Source organism: Astyanax mexicanus, chromosome 9 (assembly GCF_023375975.1).
Source record: "Astyanax mexicanus isolate ESR-SI-001 chromosome 9, AstMex3_surface, whole genome shotgun sequence".
NCBI classification, from domain to species: domain Eukaryota; kingdom Metazoa; phylum Chordata; class Actinopteri; order Characiformes; family Acestrorhamphidae; genus Astyanax; species Astyanax mexicanus.
The window spans coordinates 30,276,236-30,289,994 of NC_064416.1; the positions used below are offsets into that span (position 1 = coordinate 30,276,236).

At 34.2% G+C, this 13,759-nt stretch overlaps 1 protein-coding gene across 3 annotated transcripts in view; it reads right to left on the bottom strand.

Moving 5' to 3' along the window:
• Positions 1-762: 762 nt before the first annotated feature.
• The window catches only part of nectin1b (nectin cell adhesion molecule 1b), a 381,414-nt gene continuing 368,417 nt past the window's right edge, over positions 763-13,759 (bottom strand). Inside the window, exon 9 of one of the 3 annotated variants that reach the window (XM_049483657.1) lies at positions 763-3,319. In XM_049483657.1, the coding sequence (XP_049339614.1) occupies positions 3,077-3,319 (243 nt within the window). In that variant the 3' untranslated portion in view covers positions 763-3,076. The remainder of the gene's footprint in view (positions 3,320-13,759) is intronic. The other 2 variants (XM_049483659.1, XM_049483660.1) reach the window with 2 other exon arrangements.

A 13,759-nucleotide genomic window follows, 5' to 3' on the forward strand; every position in this document is an offset into this window, starting at 1 on the left:
GATTAAGTAAATTATTCGGAATACTGCATGGAGTCCAATAGGGTTCTATTTCATGGTTCTATTTAATTGAGATGATCTTGTTCTTACAGTAATCAAGCAGTTAAGAGAGTAAAGAACTAAACACTAAAATATGGGCTTCCATATAGGCTCTATAAAGGGTTAACTAAAGATTCATTTTATTATAAAATAAAGTCTGCTTTAGAATTTTAGGAAATCAGGCTTCATTTGATTGTAAGGTTTGAAACATTTTATATAACATCAATATAAATTTGAAACTACAAAAAATACTTCTAGAAGAAATGTGTGGGTTGCACTGTAAATATACTACTTTTTTATTCCAATTTTATTTTATTTTAAATAATTTTGAAAATATTGTTTCTCGCAAACTGTTCAATTTTATTTTAAACTGTTGATTCCATTTCCTGTAAAATATTTTTATACTTTAAGAAATACTGTTTTTATCAATCTGTCGAATTGTTCTTTTCTATTCCAGTTGGTTTGACTATTATTTCAGTTACATGAAAGTAGAAAAAGTTCATCATATTGAAGCATTTGCTTTTTCAGAGGGCAACCTACACAATTGATTGTCATTGTCATGGTAAACTAATGCAGCAGCAGCAGCTTAAGGAATTGTATTTTTTTTCCCATTATAATACAGCATTCACAGCTGAATTATTTAATGAATAAATCATGTGTTGAGAAAATTAAGGACCTTCACCAAACAATATGGTAGATGTTGTTTGTAGCGATGGGCCGATCCACTTTTTTTTTTTTTTTGCAGATAATGATACATTTATTCCACATTGCGATACTATTATATACGTTTTATATACGTTGGAAGTACAGGCTAAAATATCTCCAAACAAACTACACTGTAGTCAGTATTGGTCAATAGCTAATACTCTATAATTACGGAACTCAATTACAGACAGATGTTGGTTGATTCATTCCTTTACGTTACGCTCCATTATAGCACGTTTATGATCCAACGCAGTTGAAAACTGGAATCTGGATCAGTAAGTGGATCGGCCCTATCCGTCTGATGTTCAATGAGTAAATGGGCTAAAATTATAAGTATAAACTGATCTAAACAACATGGTGGTGTTACGTTACCAAAAGTGTCATTTTTTCACCTATAAAATAATCAGATGGTATCTTGTGAGCAGGTGTAAAATAGAGCCCTTTTATTTCTAATCTAAAATAAACATTCATTTTATTTTGAATGTAGCGCTATACTGTGTATCTCTGTGTTATAAAATTGTCTGTATTTTTTTAGAAGAAAAATGGGCGATGCCATGTCATTATGACCATATCTTAAAGTTAAACAGTGTAGCTATTTTTACGATGGTCCATGCCATATTTTTTGATTGAAAAATAAAAAGGTGATGGATAAAAATATATTGTACTTTCACTACCACTTACTCAATCATATGCATGTACAAAGAGAAACATGCAAAGAGAGTTTTTTTTTTTTTAAAGAAACATAAGAAAAACAATGTGTAACATACAGGAAGAGTCCGTCACTATTACAGAGGTACGTTAAAAATATAAATATAAAAAATAAGATAATAAAAAAATATAACAGGATGGTCAGTGTAATGTTTATCATTAAAACAGAAAATTGGGTGTAAAAGTTAAAAGTGGTATTATTTTCATTCAAATAAAAAAATAGAAAAAGAAATAATAATATTTCATATATTTTCCGATTTTTAACCCCAATCTGATAAAATTATCCAATTTACATTTGTTACAAGATGCAAAACTAAAATGCAAAATAGAAGAACTGATTAGAGATTTAAGGGAAAAAATTACATTTTTCACAATACAGGCCACAATTATCAGTATTTATGACAGTTATAAACATTTTGTTTTATTTAAGTAATACTATTTAAATTATTTAATGATTTATTAAAGTAATATATTAACTAATTATTATTTTAAATTAGTTACTATTATACTGTAACTAGAAACTATAACATTATAGGAGACATTAGTATTAAACAAGACTACATTTTTATCATTTTAATGTTTTGAGACATTAGTTAGAAATAACATTTTAATAATAAACAATTTATTAGTCATAAATAGTGTCAATTAGTAATTAGTTAAGATTTCCTGTCATAAGTATTGTTTATTAATGTTTCCTTATTGTAAATTTTAAAAAAATAATCTTCTATCCAAGCTAACAGAGAACATTATGAGAACGTTAAGCAATGTTTTGAATAGGTTATAGTAATGTTAGCCTGTTATGTTACAGAAACAATATTCCAGGAACATTCTGAAAACGTGTGACATGGTGTGCATGCCAACACTTTTAGAGAGCTATTAGTTTCACATAATGTTCACGTAATAGGTTAAAATGAACTTTAGTTAAATATTTAATGTAACATTCCCAAAACTAGAAATAAATAAAATTTTACTGAATAAACTGTTAAATAAAATTCTCCTAAGAGCATCTTTAAAACTTGATAGATTCTAAGAATGTTAACTAACATTCAGAAAAATGTTCTACTCCCCAAAAAACATGAAAAAATTAAATAAATAAATAAATGTTACACCACATATCCTCTATTTCCAAATTTAGCCTCAAACGTTCAGAAGATTGAAGTGATAAACATCACACTGACCTGGATGGAAGGGTATTAAATATCGTACGTGATCATGATAACAATAAGAAATGAAAGGGAAGATGGACTTCGTATCTGGACTAAGCGAAGGCCGACGCCCTGTTGGTCAGGGGGAGTGAGGTGTGGTGTTGTGAGGGCAGCGTGGTACCTCTGGCTACGGCACGAGACGTGGAGGGTCCTAACGACGGTCACAGTGAGACATGCAAGTGCACAAACACGCAAGGTTTCAGGTCCACAGACTACTGACACTTGTTTCATCATTCCAGGAGAAGGCCCACGTCGTTACCGCGGTGACGAGGCAGGAAGCTTCATTCTCTGCGGGTTGGGGAAAGGCGTTTCCGAGCTGGGGTCTGGGTGGGGTTAGGGGCGGAGGCAGTAAGGGGGTTTTGGCGGTAGGGCCGCAAGTCGGCCGTGGCGACGGGCCCGGGACCCGAGGTTCCAGGGCTGCTTTAGACCGACTGCTCTTTGGGGAAGGTGTACGGGGGGCGGGGCGCGGGCGGGGCTGCGTTAGGCTGGAAGGTGTACATGGGCGTGTTGGTGGGGTGCTGGGTGTAGGGGTTCTGGGGCAGGTAGGTCACGGGAGGGTAGGCGGAGGGAGTCTGGATCTCGATACATTGTTCCTGGCTCTCCGGGTGATGGTAGTTCACATAGTCAGCTGGGTTCGGTAGCTCTTCGAAACGGTTCCCAGAGTTCTGCGGAAAACAAGAGAATCAGTGAAGCAGAGAGAGAAAAAAAAGAGAATTTACAATAAAGCTCACAAATAACAGTACAATAGTTAACATTCTTAACTGGCGAAGTAACGTCTCAACTAATTACAGCTGTGTAAGAAAGTAAGAAACCACTTAAAAATTATGAGTTTCTTTGATTTTACCAAATTTAAAACCTCTGGAATATAATCAAGAAGAAGATGAATGAACACAAGCCATCAAATCAAGCTGAACTGCTTGAATTTTTGCACCAGGAGTGGCATAAAGTTACCCAAAAGAAGTGTGTAAGACTTGGAGGAGAACATGCCAAGATGCATGAAAACTGTATTTAAAAACCAGATAAAAACCAAATATTGATTTCTGAACTTTTAAAACTTTATGAATATGAATATGTTTTCTTCGCATTATTTGAGGTCTGACAATATTTTTATTTGGAATTTAGGAGAAATGTTGTCTGTAGTTTATAGAATAAAACAACAATATTCTATTTTTTGCTCAAACATATACCTATAAACAGCAAAATCAGAGAAACTGATTCACAAACTGAAGTGGTCTCTTTTTTTTCCAGAGCTGTATTAATAAGCACTAGTTAAGACATTATTAAACATTATTACATATTACAATGCTTAAAAAATAGGGGTGGGCGATATGATCCTAAAAATAATATCACAATATTTCAGGGTATTTTTGCAGTAACAATATTCTTGGCAAAATGACAAAACACAAAAAACCCCCATAAAAAATCAAGAATACCCTACTGCAACAAAATTAATATTATAATAAAGGCATGTTCTCATGTTCTGCCCCGAGTCCGAGTCATTTGATTTTGAGTATCGAGTACCGATCCGATACTTTGGCAATGCAGTAAAAAAAAAAATAATAATAATAAATAAATAAATTTAAAATGCTTAGTTTGAGAGGAGGTTTAAATTGTTTAAACATTTTAATAATTACAAAGTTACGCACAGTTGTAGAATGTGCCAAATACGTCTGTACCATTCTGTAACTGTTGTTAGAACCAGACCAATAATTTATATAAACCCATGAAGGCCCTAATGATGCACACAGAACCTCATAATAATTGACTTTACAGGTTTTTAAACAACTTCAACAATTTAACCTTATAATTTGATTTCCAATATCGGTTCATCTGCCACAAAATGAATTTAACAGCAATAAAAAATGAGCCCATGTTTATCTCATACAAGAGGAACCACCACAATGAAAAAGAAGGGAAACAATAGGCATACAATACGTATAATGAGAAAATGAATGAGAATGATGGAAATGAAAAGATGACTTACGCCAGGTCCTCAAGCATCTTTACATCTAGGATAACGATGATTCCCAATCTGAGAGCAGTACATAAGTAGGAGGATCAAAATAATCTCACAAGAAAATAAAACACAGTGGTGCTCCTCAGGGCTCAGTTCTGGGGTGTGATCAGTTCTTATTTTAAGGAATGAAAGGCACAGGGATTTAACACAGGTGGGTTAGATTATGCTTGGACCTGCTATATGTAGACATGACAAGATGGCAGAAATAAAATCTGAGAGAATGTAGCAACAGCATTTGCCATAAATGGATGGATATATAAGTGAATGAATAAATGAATGAATGAATGAATGAATGAATGAAGTCCATCTTCACCATGTTGATTATGATCTAAGAATTGTATTGTGTGATGATGACTATGCATTATGAATAGATTGTACTTGCACTGTGTCGGTTGAATTATCTTCTAACTGCTGTGTTTATTGTATTTATTGTAGTTTTCTTGTTCTTTGCTGCAAAATTTGCAAAACTTTATGTTGCACCAAGTTGATCCTAGATGAACATAAATTCGTTCCACTGTACACTTCTACTTAGATACTGTGAATTATAGTCTATAGAACCTAATCCTATGCCTAACTCTAACCCTAATCATGAATTAACCCTAAAACCATACCCTAAGCCAAACCTTAACTTAAACCTGAAATCTAAACCTAAGCCTATAATGTAAAGATCATGGCAATTTTAAAAGTTTTGTCTTTGACAAGCAAAAAAAGGACTTTAACTGTTGTTGTAGTTGTCTTTATTTAAAAAAAAAAAAACTCTCAGAAACTCTTTTTGACAAATTGTCACTTAAATACCCAACGCACCGATCGCTAATTGCTCAACCAGAGCGAGAGCTAACTTTAGCAAGCCCTCATAAGCCGTTACCGCACATTCCTGATCTGTAATATAATGTCTGTAATACCAGTGCAGCTATTTAGGGATGCCGGATAAAGTTTATAAAAACAGTGGAGAAGTGCAACCACAAATCAGAAAACGTTGGAACAGTATGGAAAGTGCTAACGCTACACTTTTATTGATTTATTTATTTACATGTTCTATTTGCTCAACCATATATCATTTATTAACCCTTTAACATGCCAGCATTTTTGGCAAATTTCTGCCAAGATATTGCATAGCTATATCTTGAGGATTTCTCTTTAAGCAATACATATAAAGATTTAATGTTTGATAAGAAACACTCCTGGAAATCTGTAATTGCTGAAAAGCTGTAATTGTAATAGAAAATATTGAAAAAGTAGATGACAATGAATAAAAATCATAAAAATGGCACTTTCCTGAACTTTTAACATTTTAAAATCAATATTTTACAAAATATAAATGAATCATTTCATGTCCTCTTAGTTTTTATGTCTATTTTCAATCATGCAGAATTTGGAGTTGATTCTACCTAAAACTGATCTAAAATGATTAAAAGTACAAAGTGAACATGAAGCTTCTCCAACTATCCTGTAGGAGAATCTCTCCAAAGCTCTAAAATTTCAGAATATTGATAAAAAGGGTTTTGTACCATCTACACCTGTAGCCCGTATACAGGCCAAGGTGTGTTAATATACATCAATTCCTGCTCTTCTTGCTGCAACACATTCCAAAAAAAGGTTGGTGATGCAGATCCTTCTCACAGCAGTTAAAAAAACATTGTATCACTGAAGATGGATAGAGGATACAGTGTCTCAGGTGTTATTTTGCCTCATTCTTCTTGAAAACACATTTTAAGGTGTGTGACATCATGATACAATTCAAAGTTCTCCACACATTCTCTACTTGCGATAGGTCAGAACTGCAGGCAGGTACCCTCTTTTTCCTTCTTCCTTCTTATTTCATAACCATTCCTTTGTAATGCGATTAAGCATTGTCTTGTTCCATGGACAGCCATGGAAAAGATGTGGTCTTGAAGGCATCATATGCTGCTCTAAAATCTCAACATACTTTTCTGCATTAATGCTGCATCACAGAAGTGCACGGACACCACCCCCATACCATGACAGAAACTGACTTTCGGACTCTGGTTTGTTGCTGATAACAGCCTGGATGGTCCTTTACGTCTTTGGTCCAGAGCACACAGAGCACCCATCTCTTCCATTTGTCAGACCACAATGCACTGTGTTTCCACTGTGTGATAGTCCATCCAAGAGATGTTGACACCACTTCTGGACATGGTTCTGCACGGTAAAGTTGTAAGTGGTATTTGTAAATATAGTAGCTCTGTATTGTAGAGCTTGATAAATATTTGTGAAGATTTCTTGTTCACTTTTTTAAGTTATTCATTAATTTTTTTGGTCAACCAATTTTTTTTAGGAACATACAGCAGGGATAAAATACAGGAATGGATGTATAGTACTGTATATTAATAAATAAATATTGCAAAAAATTGGGTAACACTTTACTTGGATGGTCCATTTTATGGCCTTGTTGATGCTCACCTGACATTCAATTAACACTGAATTGAATGTCCATTAAATTTAACTTAACCCTATGTTGAAGGTAAATTATTCAAAATAGAACCTAAACCTACACATAACCCTAACCTTAACCCCTAATCAACCCTAAAATCTAACCCTAACCTTAACCCTTAATCAACCATAAAATCGAACCCTACACCTAACCCTAACCCTAATCTTAAACTAAACTTAAAATCTAAACCTAAACCCAATCCCAAAATGTTAAGATTAGAGTTTGGGTTAGAGTTGAATGTAGGGTTATATTCAATAGAGAATCATTTACTTTCACTTTTCAATTCGATTGCATTTAATAGACATGCAGTTGAATGTTAGTAGAATGTCAGTTGAGCATTAACGAGGCCATCAAATGGACCATCCAAGTAAAGTGTTACCAAAAATATATTTGTTTGTGGTAATATTTCATATATTTTCAAAACTAACTACAAATAGCGTTTAAAACAATATTGTTTCTTGGCAGCAGCTTGGGAGTTAAACTGGATCGAAGGAGTAAACTGAGCTGAGATCTGGTACTGTAATTTGATGGAAATGGAAATGATTTGGTAATAAAATACACAAACTGCATATTTACAGTAGTGTTGAGACACTAAATTTACTGGAAAAATTGGGTATATAAAAAAATCTACTCTTTTTCTGGTCCTTGTGGTCGTGCTTTAAAAACTCAATGAAGGCAGTCTGAGACGCTTAGAAAAAACAAACGGACAGTGTTAGCACTTATTTTCTCTTTATAGGAATTCTAGATGTTCAGGAGCTGCCTGAGGGAAATCAATCTGAAGCTCTAATATTAGTATGCATAATAAAACAACATTACACAAACAACATTTACACAACACACACACAACTCACAACGCCCGTGCAGCTGCATTCTTTGATAAGTCTTATTTTCCTAAATGGTGTATGTAATGGAATGTCCACAGGTGGAGGTGATCTGCCGTATTTTGACAGCGTACCCTCCTCACTGCCGATGCCAGACTCACTGAGGGAGACCCGGTCCGGCCCTGCGCTAAACCGCTGGCTAATCTAAATGGAAATCGCCAGCAAAGCACGCAGTCTTTTCTGCAGCACCTTAAGAGTGGGGCCTGATAGTCCACCTTTAGGGAATATGACCCAAATAAGTTCTTTTATCTCCCCGGACAATGTAATGACTCCCTCAGTGCAGCCGTGCTGCGTTCCCCGACTCGCTAACTCGCACAGCTATTACTGCACTATCTCTAAAACGGGAGGTCCGGCCCGCTGCTCTCAGGAGAGCCTCTGTGTAAAGTGATTACAACACCAATTGGAAAATAAAGTGGAAAAAAGTAGGAATTGATCCAAACAGCAATCATTCACTTCTGTCCCCAAATTGACCATTCTATACCCCCTGTCCTCTTTACAGAGCACCACTACAAATACTGTTCCACTTTTAATACAACTGATAGAATATTTGTTTTGGTGGAAAATCAAATCCAGCTTTTACATTATCTTTTGCTTAGATGTGCAAAGCGCTGCACTGTTAAGATACCAATGCGCCAAAGTCAGAGTGCACCTGGCTCTTAAAGGTAAAGGCAAGTGAAACGCTGATTTGTTTATTTTCTGCTACTGCCAAAACAGATGATTACACCCATGATTAATTAAGAATGAATTAGTTAATGCCGTCTGCATGTTTTTAAGTATTTGAAATGGTAAAAATCTAAACCTCCCAGAATTTTTTTTTTTTGAGTTTTGGCTACATATTCACACAATTTCCATTTCCTGTTTACAGAATAATATGAAAACATGAATGATGCATAATCTGAACAATACAGGTCATGTTATCTTTCATGATTAACTAAAATGTCCTATTGATTTTAAAAAGTTTAATGTAGACTGTTACCTGTTAAAATTTGTATTCTTATTTTATTGTTAAGATAACAATAATGAACAGAACGTAATGAACAATGAACAAAATGTAAAATCATCTGACCTTAGCACAATGTAAAAGTTATTTCTGGGTGATGCTTCACAGCACATCCAGTGTGCTGAAAAGTTCTGTCTCAACATCAGACTTTCCCTTTAAGCATCATTTATATTCAATCTGCCAAAAGGCCAAGGGGCATTAGGTTTTATTATGCCAGTGGTGCTTGGACCCTGACATTGCCACTTTTAATTTTTCTGGCTCCTTAATGTACTTTTTTTTAAATCAGCAAATGGAAAAGATGTTTATTTCATTAAATTTATATGGACATAATTAAAATGACCTTGGATGTGTCTCCCCATAATGCAAATGGTATTTCGGAATGGCACTGCCAGACACATCCAGTGTGCAGAAGAGTTTTTGGAACTGGCATTAAAACTGGCATTAAATAATAAAAATAATTTTTTGTCCATATTAAAGTCTTTACATTTGCCAACCAAAACCTAATCTCAAGGTCAACTACAATTCAAATGGAGTAAACAATACATTCCATTAGGTGTCTCTTTGTTAAAGTAATGGCTCTACATGTTACTGTATTTTTAATCATTTTTCATTTTTGATCTGTCAAAAGGACAAGGGACATTAGGTGTCATAATCCAATTGGTGTTTGGGTCTTTTTGTTGCTGTTACAATTGAAAAGCAATTGAAAAGCATCTTAAGTGCAGACTGAAATAGAAACTAAAAACTAGTAAAAAAAAAATATGCTATATTATACAGCTCTGAAAAAAAAAAAAACAGACCACTTAAAAACGATGAATTTATTTGATTTTACCAAATTAAAAACCTCTGGAACATAATTGAGAGGAAGATGGATGATCACAAGCCATCAAACCAAGCTGAACTGCTTGAATGTTTGCACCAGGAGTGGCATAAAGTTATCCAAAAGCAGTGTGTAAGGCTGGTGGAGGAGAATATACAAAAGTGCATGATTTCTAAACTCTTAAAATATGAACTTGTTCTCTTTGCATTATTTGAGGTCTGAAAGCTCTGCATCTTTTTTTGTTATTTCAGCCATTTCTCATTTTCTGCAAATAAATGCTCTAAATGACAATATTTTTATTTGAAATTTGGGAGAAATGTTGTCTGTGGTTTATAGAATAAAACAACAATGTTGTCGCTATAAATAGCAAAATCAGAGTAACTAATTCAGAAAAAATCGTCACTGTCCAATGAAAAACAGGTACCTTCATTTTTGTTTTATTACATAATTTGACATAAGTCTTCTACACTGTGTCAAAATTTCCTCATGAATGAACTAATAGAAATTCTCTAAAATGGCCTGAAATAAATTCTTTTTTACATTGTTTTTTTTTTCTCTCCTGTAAAGATGCAGTTTTGGATATACTTGTTTTTTCTTTGGACAGGGCGCACTTTCTCATTCAATGTTTTTTTTTTTTCCTACATTGTAAATTAATACTGAAGTCATCCAGACTATGGAGGAACACATAAGAAACTTGACTGACCTCCATTAAAAAAAAAAGTATTTTTTCTTTATTTAGTTGAGTAGTTATTGCCCTAATCTGGATTAGAACATTACTCAAATAGAGCTATTCACTGTATTGAATTTAGGGTGTATATCAACTTTTTGGCTGGTACTGTATATAAATATAAAAAAATTACATTTATTATATTACTATTGTACAAATAAAGTAGAAAAGGTCAACCTTTAATTAGTCAAAATAAGGCATCTGTTTATACCAGAAGTCAGGGGAGGTCAACTGAGAATAAAGTAAAATAAAAATAGTAGTTATATAAAATAAAATAAAAAGCTCTAACTGTCCCTGATTTTTAATGAATATCCATTACATCTCAACCTCTTTCTTCAGAACCGTCTTCGTTTGATCATATGAAGAATAATTCCACGAATATTAACAGACACTGCATAAATATATAAATAATTTATGTTCTCAATTAGACGACTGGCCTGTTGGTATATAAGCTATTAAAGCAGGATTAAGGAGAACAGAACCACGCTAACCGGAACCGCAGTTCCTCTGTTGTGTTTCTACAAAGCTTAGCGTTAGCTCGGTGGGCGTACAGGGCACAGACGTGCCCAGGGAGAGGAGGGCACTTGGCGTGATTTCCTCAGTGAGGTAAAGTGAGAACCTGAGGATATGTAGCAGGGTTAATAAAGCTCATTAAAGCAAAGCAACGGAAGCATGTAGAATCCTTCATCTCCATTTAAAAGAAAAGAGGATAATAATAATGCCATATACTGTAAAACAGGAACACACACTCACACACGCACACACTCACACACTGTTTCTGATGTTTTCAAATGCTGCCGGCCCACTCACAGAATCAAAGCCCCTCTCAATAGAGCTCCTGTCCCCAGTTATGAAATAAAATCTATAATTGGAAAATCATTTGATGCTATAGGAGGGATTTTTTACATAAAAGTGGTTCCACTGTAAAATAAGACTACTTTTATAAAGGGTTTATAAATGTTTACAATAAGTTTATTAATGGTTACTAGTTAGGTTGTAAATGCCTTAAAAATAATTAATAATCAGTTATAACACATACGTAGAAAGGGCAACAATGACCTGTTGTTTGCCAAATAGTGAACCCACAGCCATCTATATTGTTGCCCTTTCTACATATGTGTTAGAACTGATTATTCATTATTTTAAGGGCATTTACAACCTAATTAGTAACAATTAATAAACGAATTGTAAACCATTTATAAACCCTTTATAAAGGTAGTCTTATTTTAAAGGATTACCTTTTTTGTTTATCATAAAAGATAATAGATGTGAATGGACATTTTGGCCATTCTAAAAGTACTGACTTGCTGACATACAGGCTAACACACAGTACCAGTCCAAAGTTTGGACACATCTCTTTTTATTTAACATGTTTTCTTTCTTCTTATCATTTTTTTCAACGTTGTAAATTTAATATTAAAGATTAAACTAAAAGTTATACAGGAAGACATGCAGAATTATTCTGTAAAGAAAAAGTGTTTAACAAAGCAGGATATGTTTTTTTTTTTTTGAATATTCTAATTAGCCACATTTAGCCTTGAGGACAGATCTGCACAATCTTGGTGTTTTAATCTCAGTCTCTTAATTTTTTATAGTTTTCTTTTCAGTGTCTTAAAGGAGTTCTTAGAGGTGCTGAACAATATTTGCTACTTTTTCTTCACTCCAGCTCCAGCTCATCTCAAATAACCATCTTAGTTGAGTTTATGTCAGGGGATTGTGGAGGACAAACACCTTTTTTGTTTAATATGTAATTCCATATGTGTCCCTTAATTATTTTATTATTTTTATGTCTTTAATATTGATATACAATGTAGAAAATGAATTAAATACAAAAAAGAAAAACACTAAATGAGAACGTGTTCCCAAACCTTTGACTGATACTGTAGTGATCACAGTAGGCAACAAGATTGCATTTTAATTAAACAATACTCTTTTAAACCGTTCTTATAAATAAATATTGGCGTTTATATGAAGAAAACTTAAATACATATCATAATCAAAACCTTAACTATGTTAAATAAAGTTTAGATGACGTATGCAATGAATAATACAGTATTAGGTCTGGCATTAATGGAAAGTACAGACAGAAATGTGTCTATACAAAATATAAAATTAATGTAAATATATGCATTTTATAGTGAAACTCAAGTGGTTATTCAAAGGTGTATAACTGCAAAAAAAAAAAACAAAAAAAAAAAAAACACAAAGAATCTGAGAAAGCTGTGATAGCAGATAAAATAAACTTTTACACAGCAGAGCTTTTGGGAGACGTAGTCTAATATAACTGAAAACCAGCAAATTTCCCAAATGCATCATAGCCATCAGATCATCATAACTGTGAGGATGAATCATCAGAAGATCCTCTTCCTCCCATCTTATGATAATCACAGTGCTGTGATGCTTTTGGGAAGCCGGTGTAAAAGCTTTTTTCCTTATCTCTCTAAAAAAACGCTGAAAGGATTCGGATAGCTTACAGTCTTTAGCACTTTGTATTTTGACCTTTACACTCCAACAACAACAGAAGACAACAAAAAGCCATTCCCTCAAAGCTGTTTTCCTCTGCTGAGACCTCCCTCCATCCCACCCCCTCACTTTAAACAGCCTGTATCAGAGAAAAATGTGTTTTACTGGAGTTTTTGAAATAAATAGTCTGAAATAGATGGTTAACATTTTAAAAGCTTTGAGAATTTACTCCCCAGATCATACACGCTTCATATACAGGATTGAAACAGCAGGTTTCACATTAACTGTATTTGTGATGTCATGAAACGAAACAAATGTATGTGGAAATATGGCCACCTAAACGTGGGTCTTTCCATTCAGCTGCATCTGAGCTCTGAGAGAGCACAATTGGTCTTGCTCTCTCTGCATGGGAAGATGGTGCTCTCTCTCCACATCACTCCAAAGGGTGATGTTGATCAGCACAAGGCATCTGTGAGCTGATGTATCAAAACCAAATAGCTGCGCTTTTCTCACAGTGTGCTGTCATGCTACTCAACCATGCTGCATCAGCATCAGCAGCAGTTTAAAAAGACTTCACATGTATCGGAGGAGGCATGTGTTTATCTTCACCTTCCTGGTGTTGAGGCATTACTAGTGATAGGTGGAGTTCTAATGACTGGGTTGGGTAATTGGCCTTGTAAATTGGGGAAAAAATGGGATAGAAATTCAAAATAACGTAATTTGGTTAACGTTGATTGGACAACAAGCT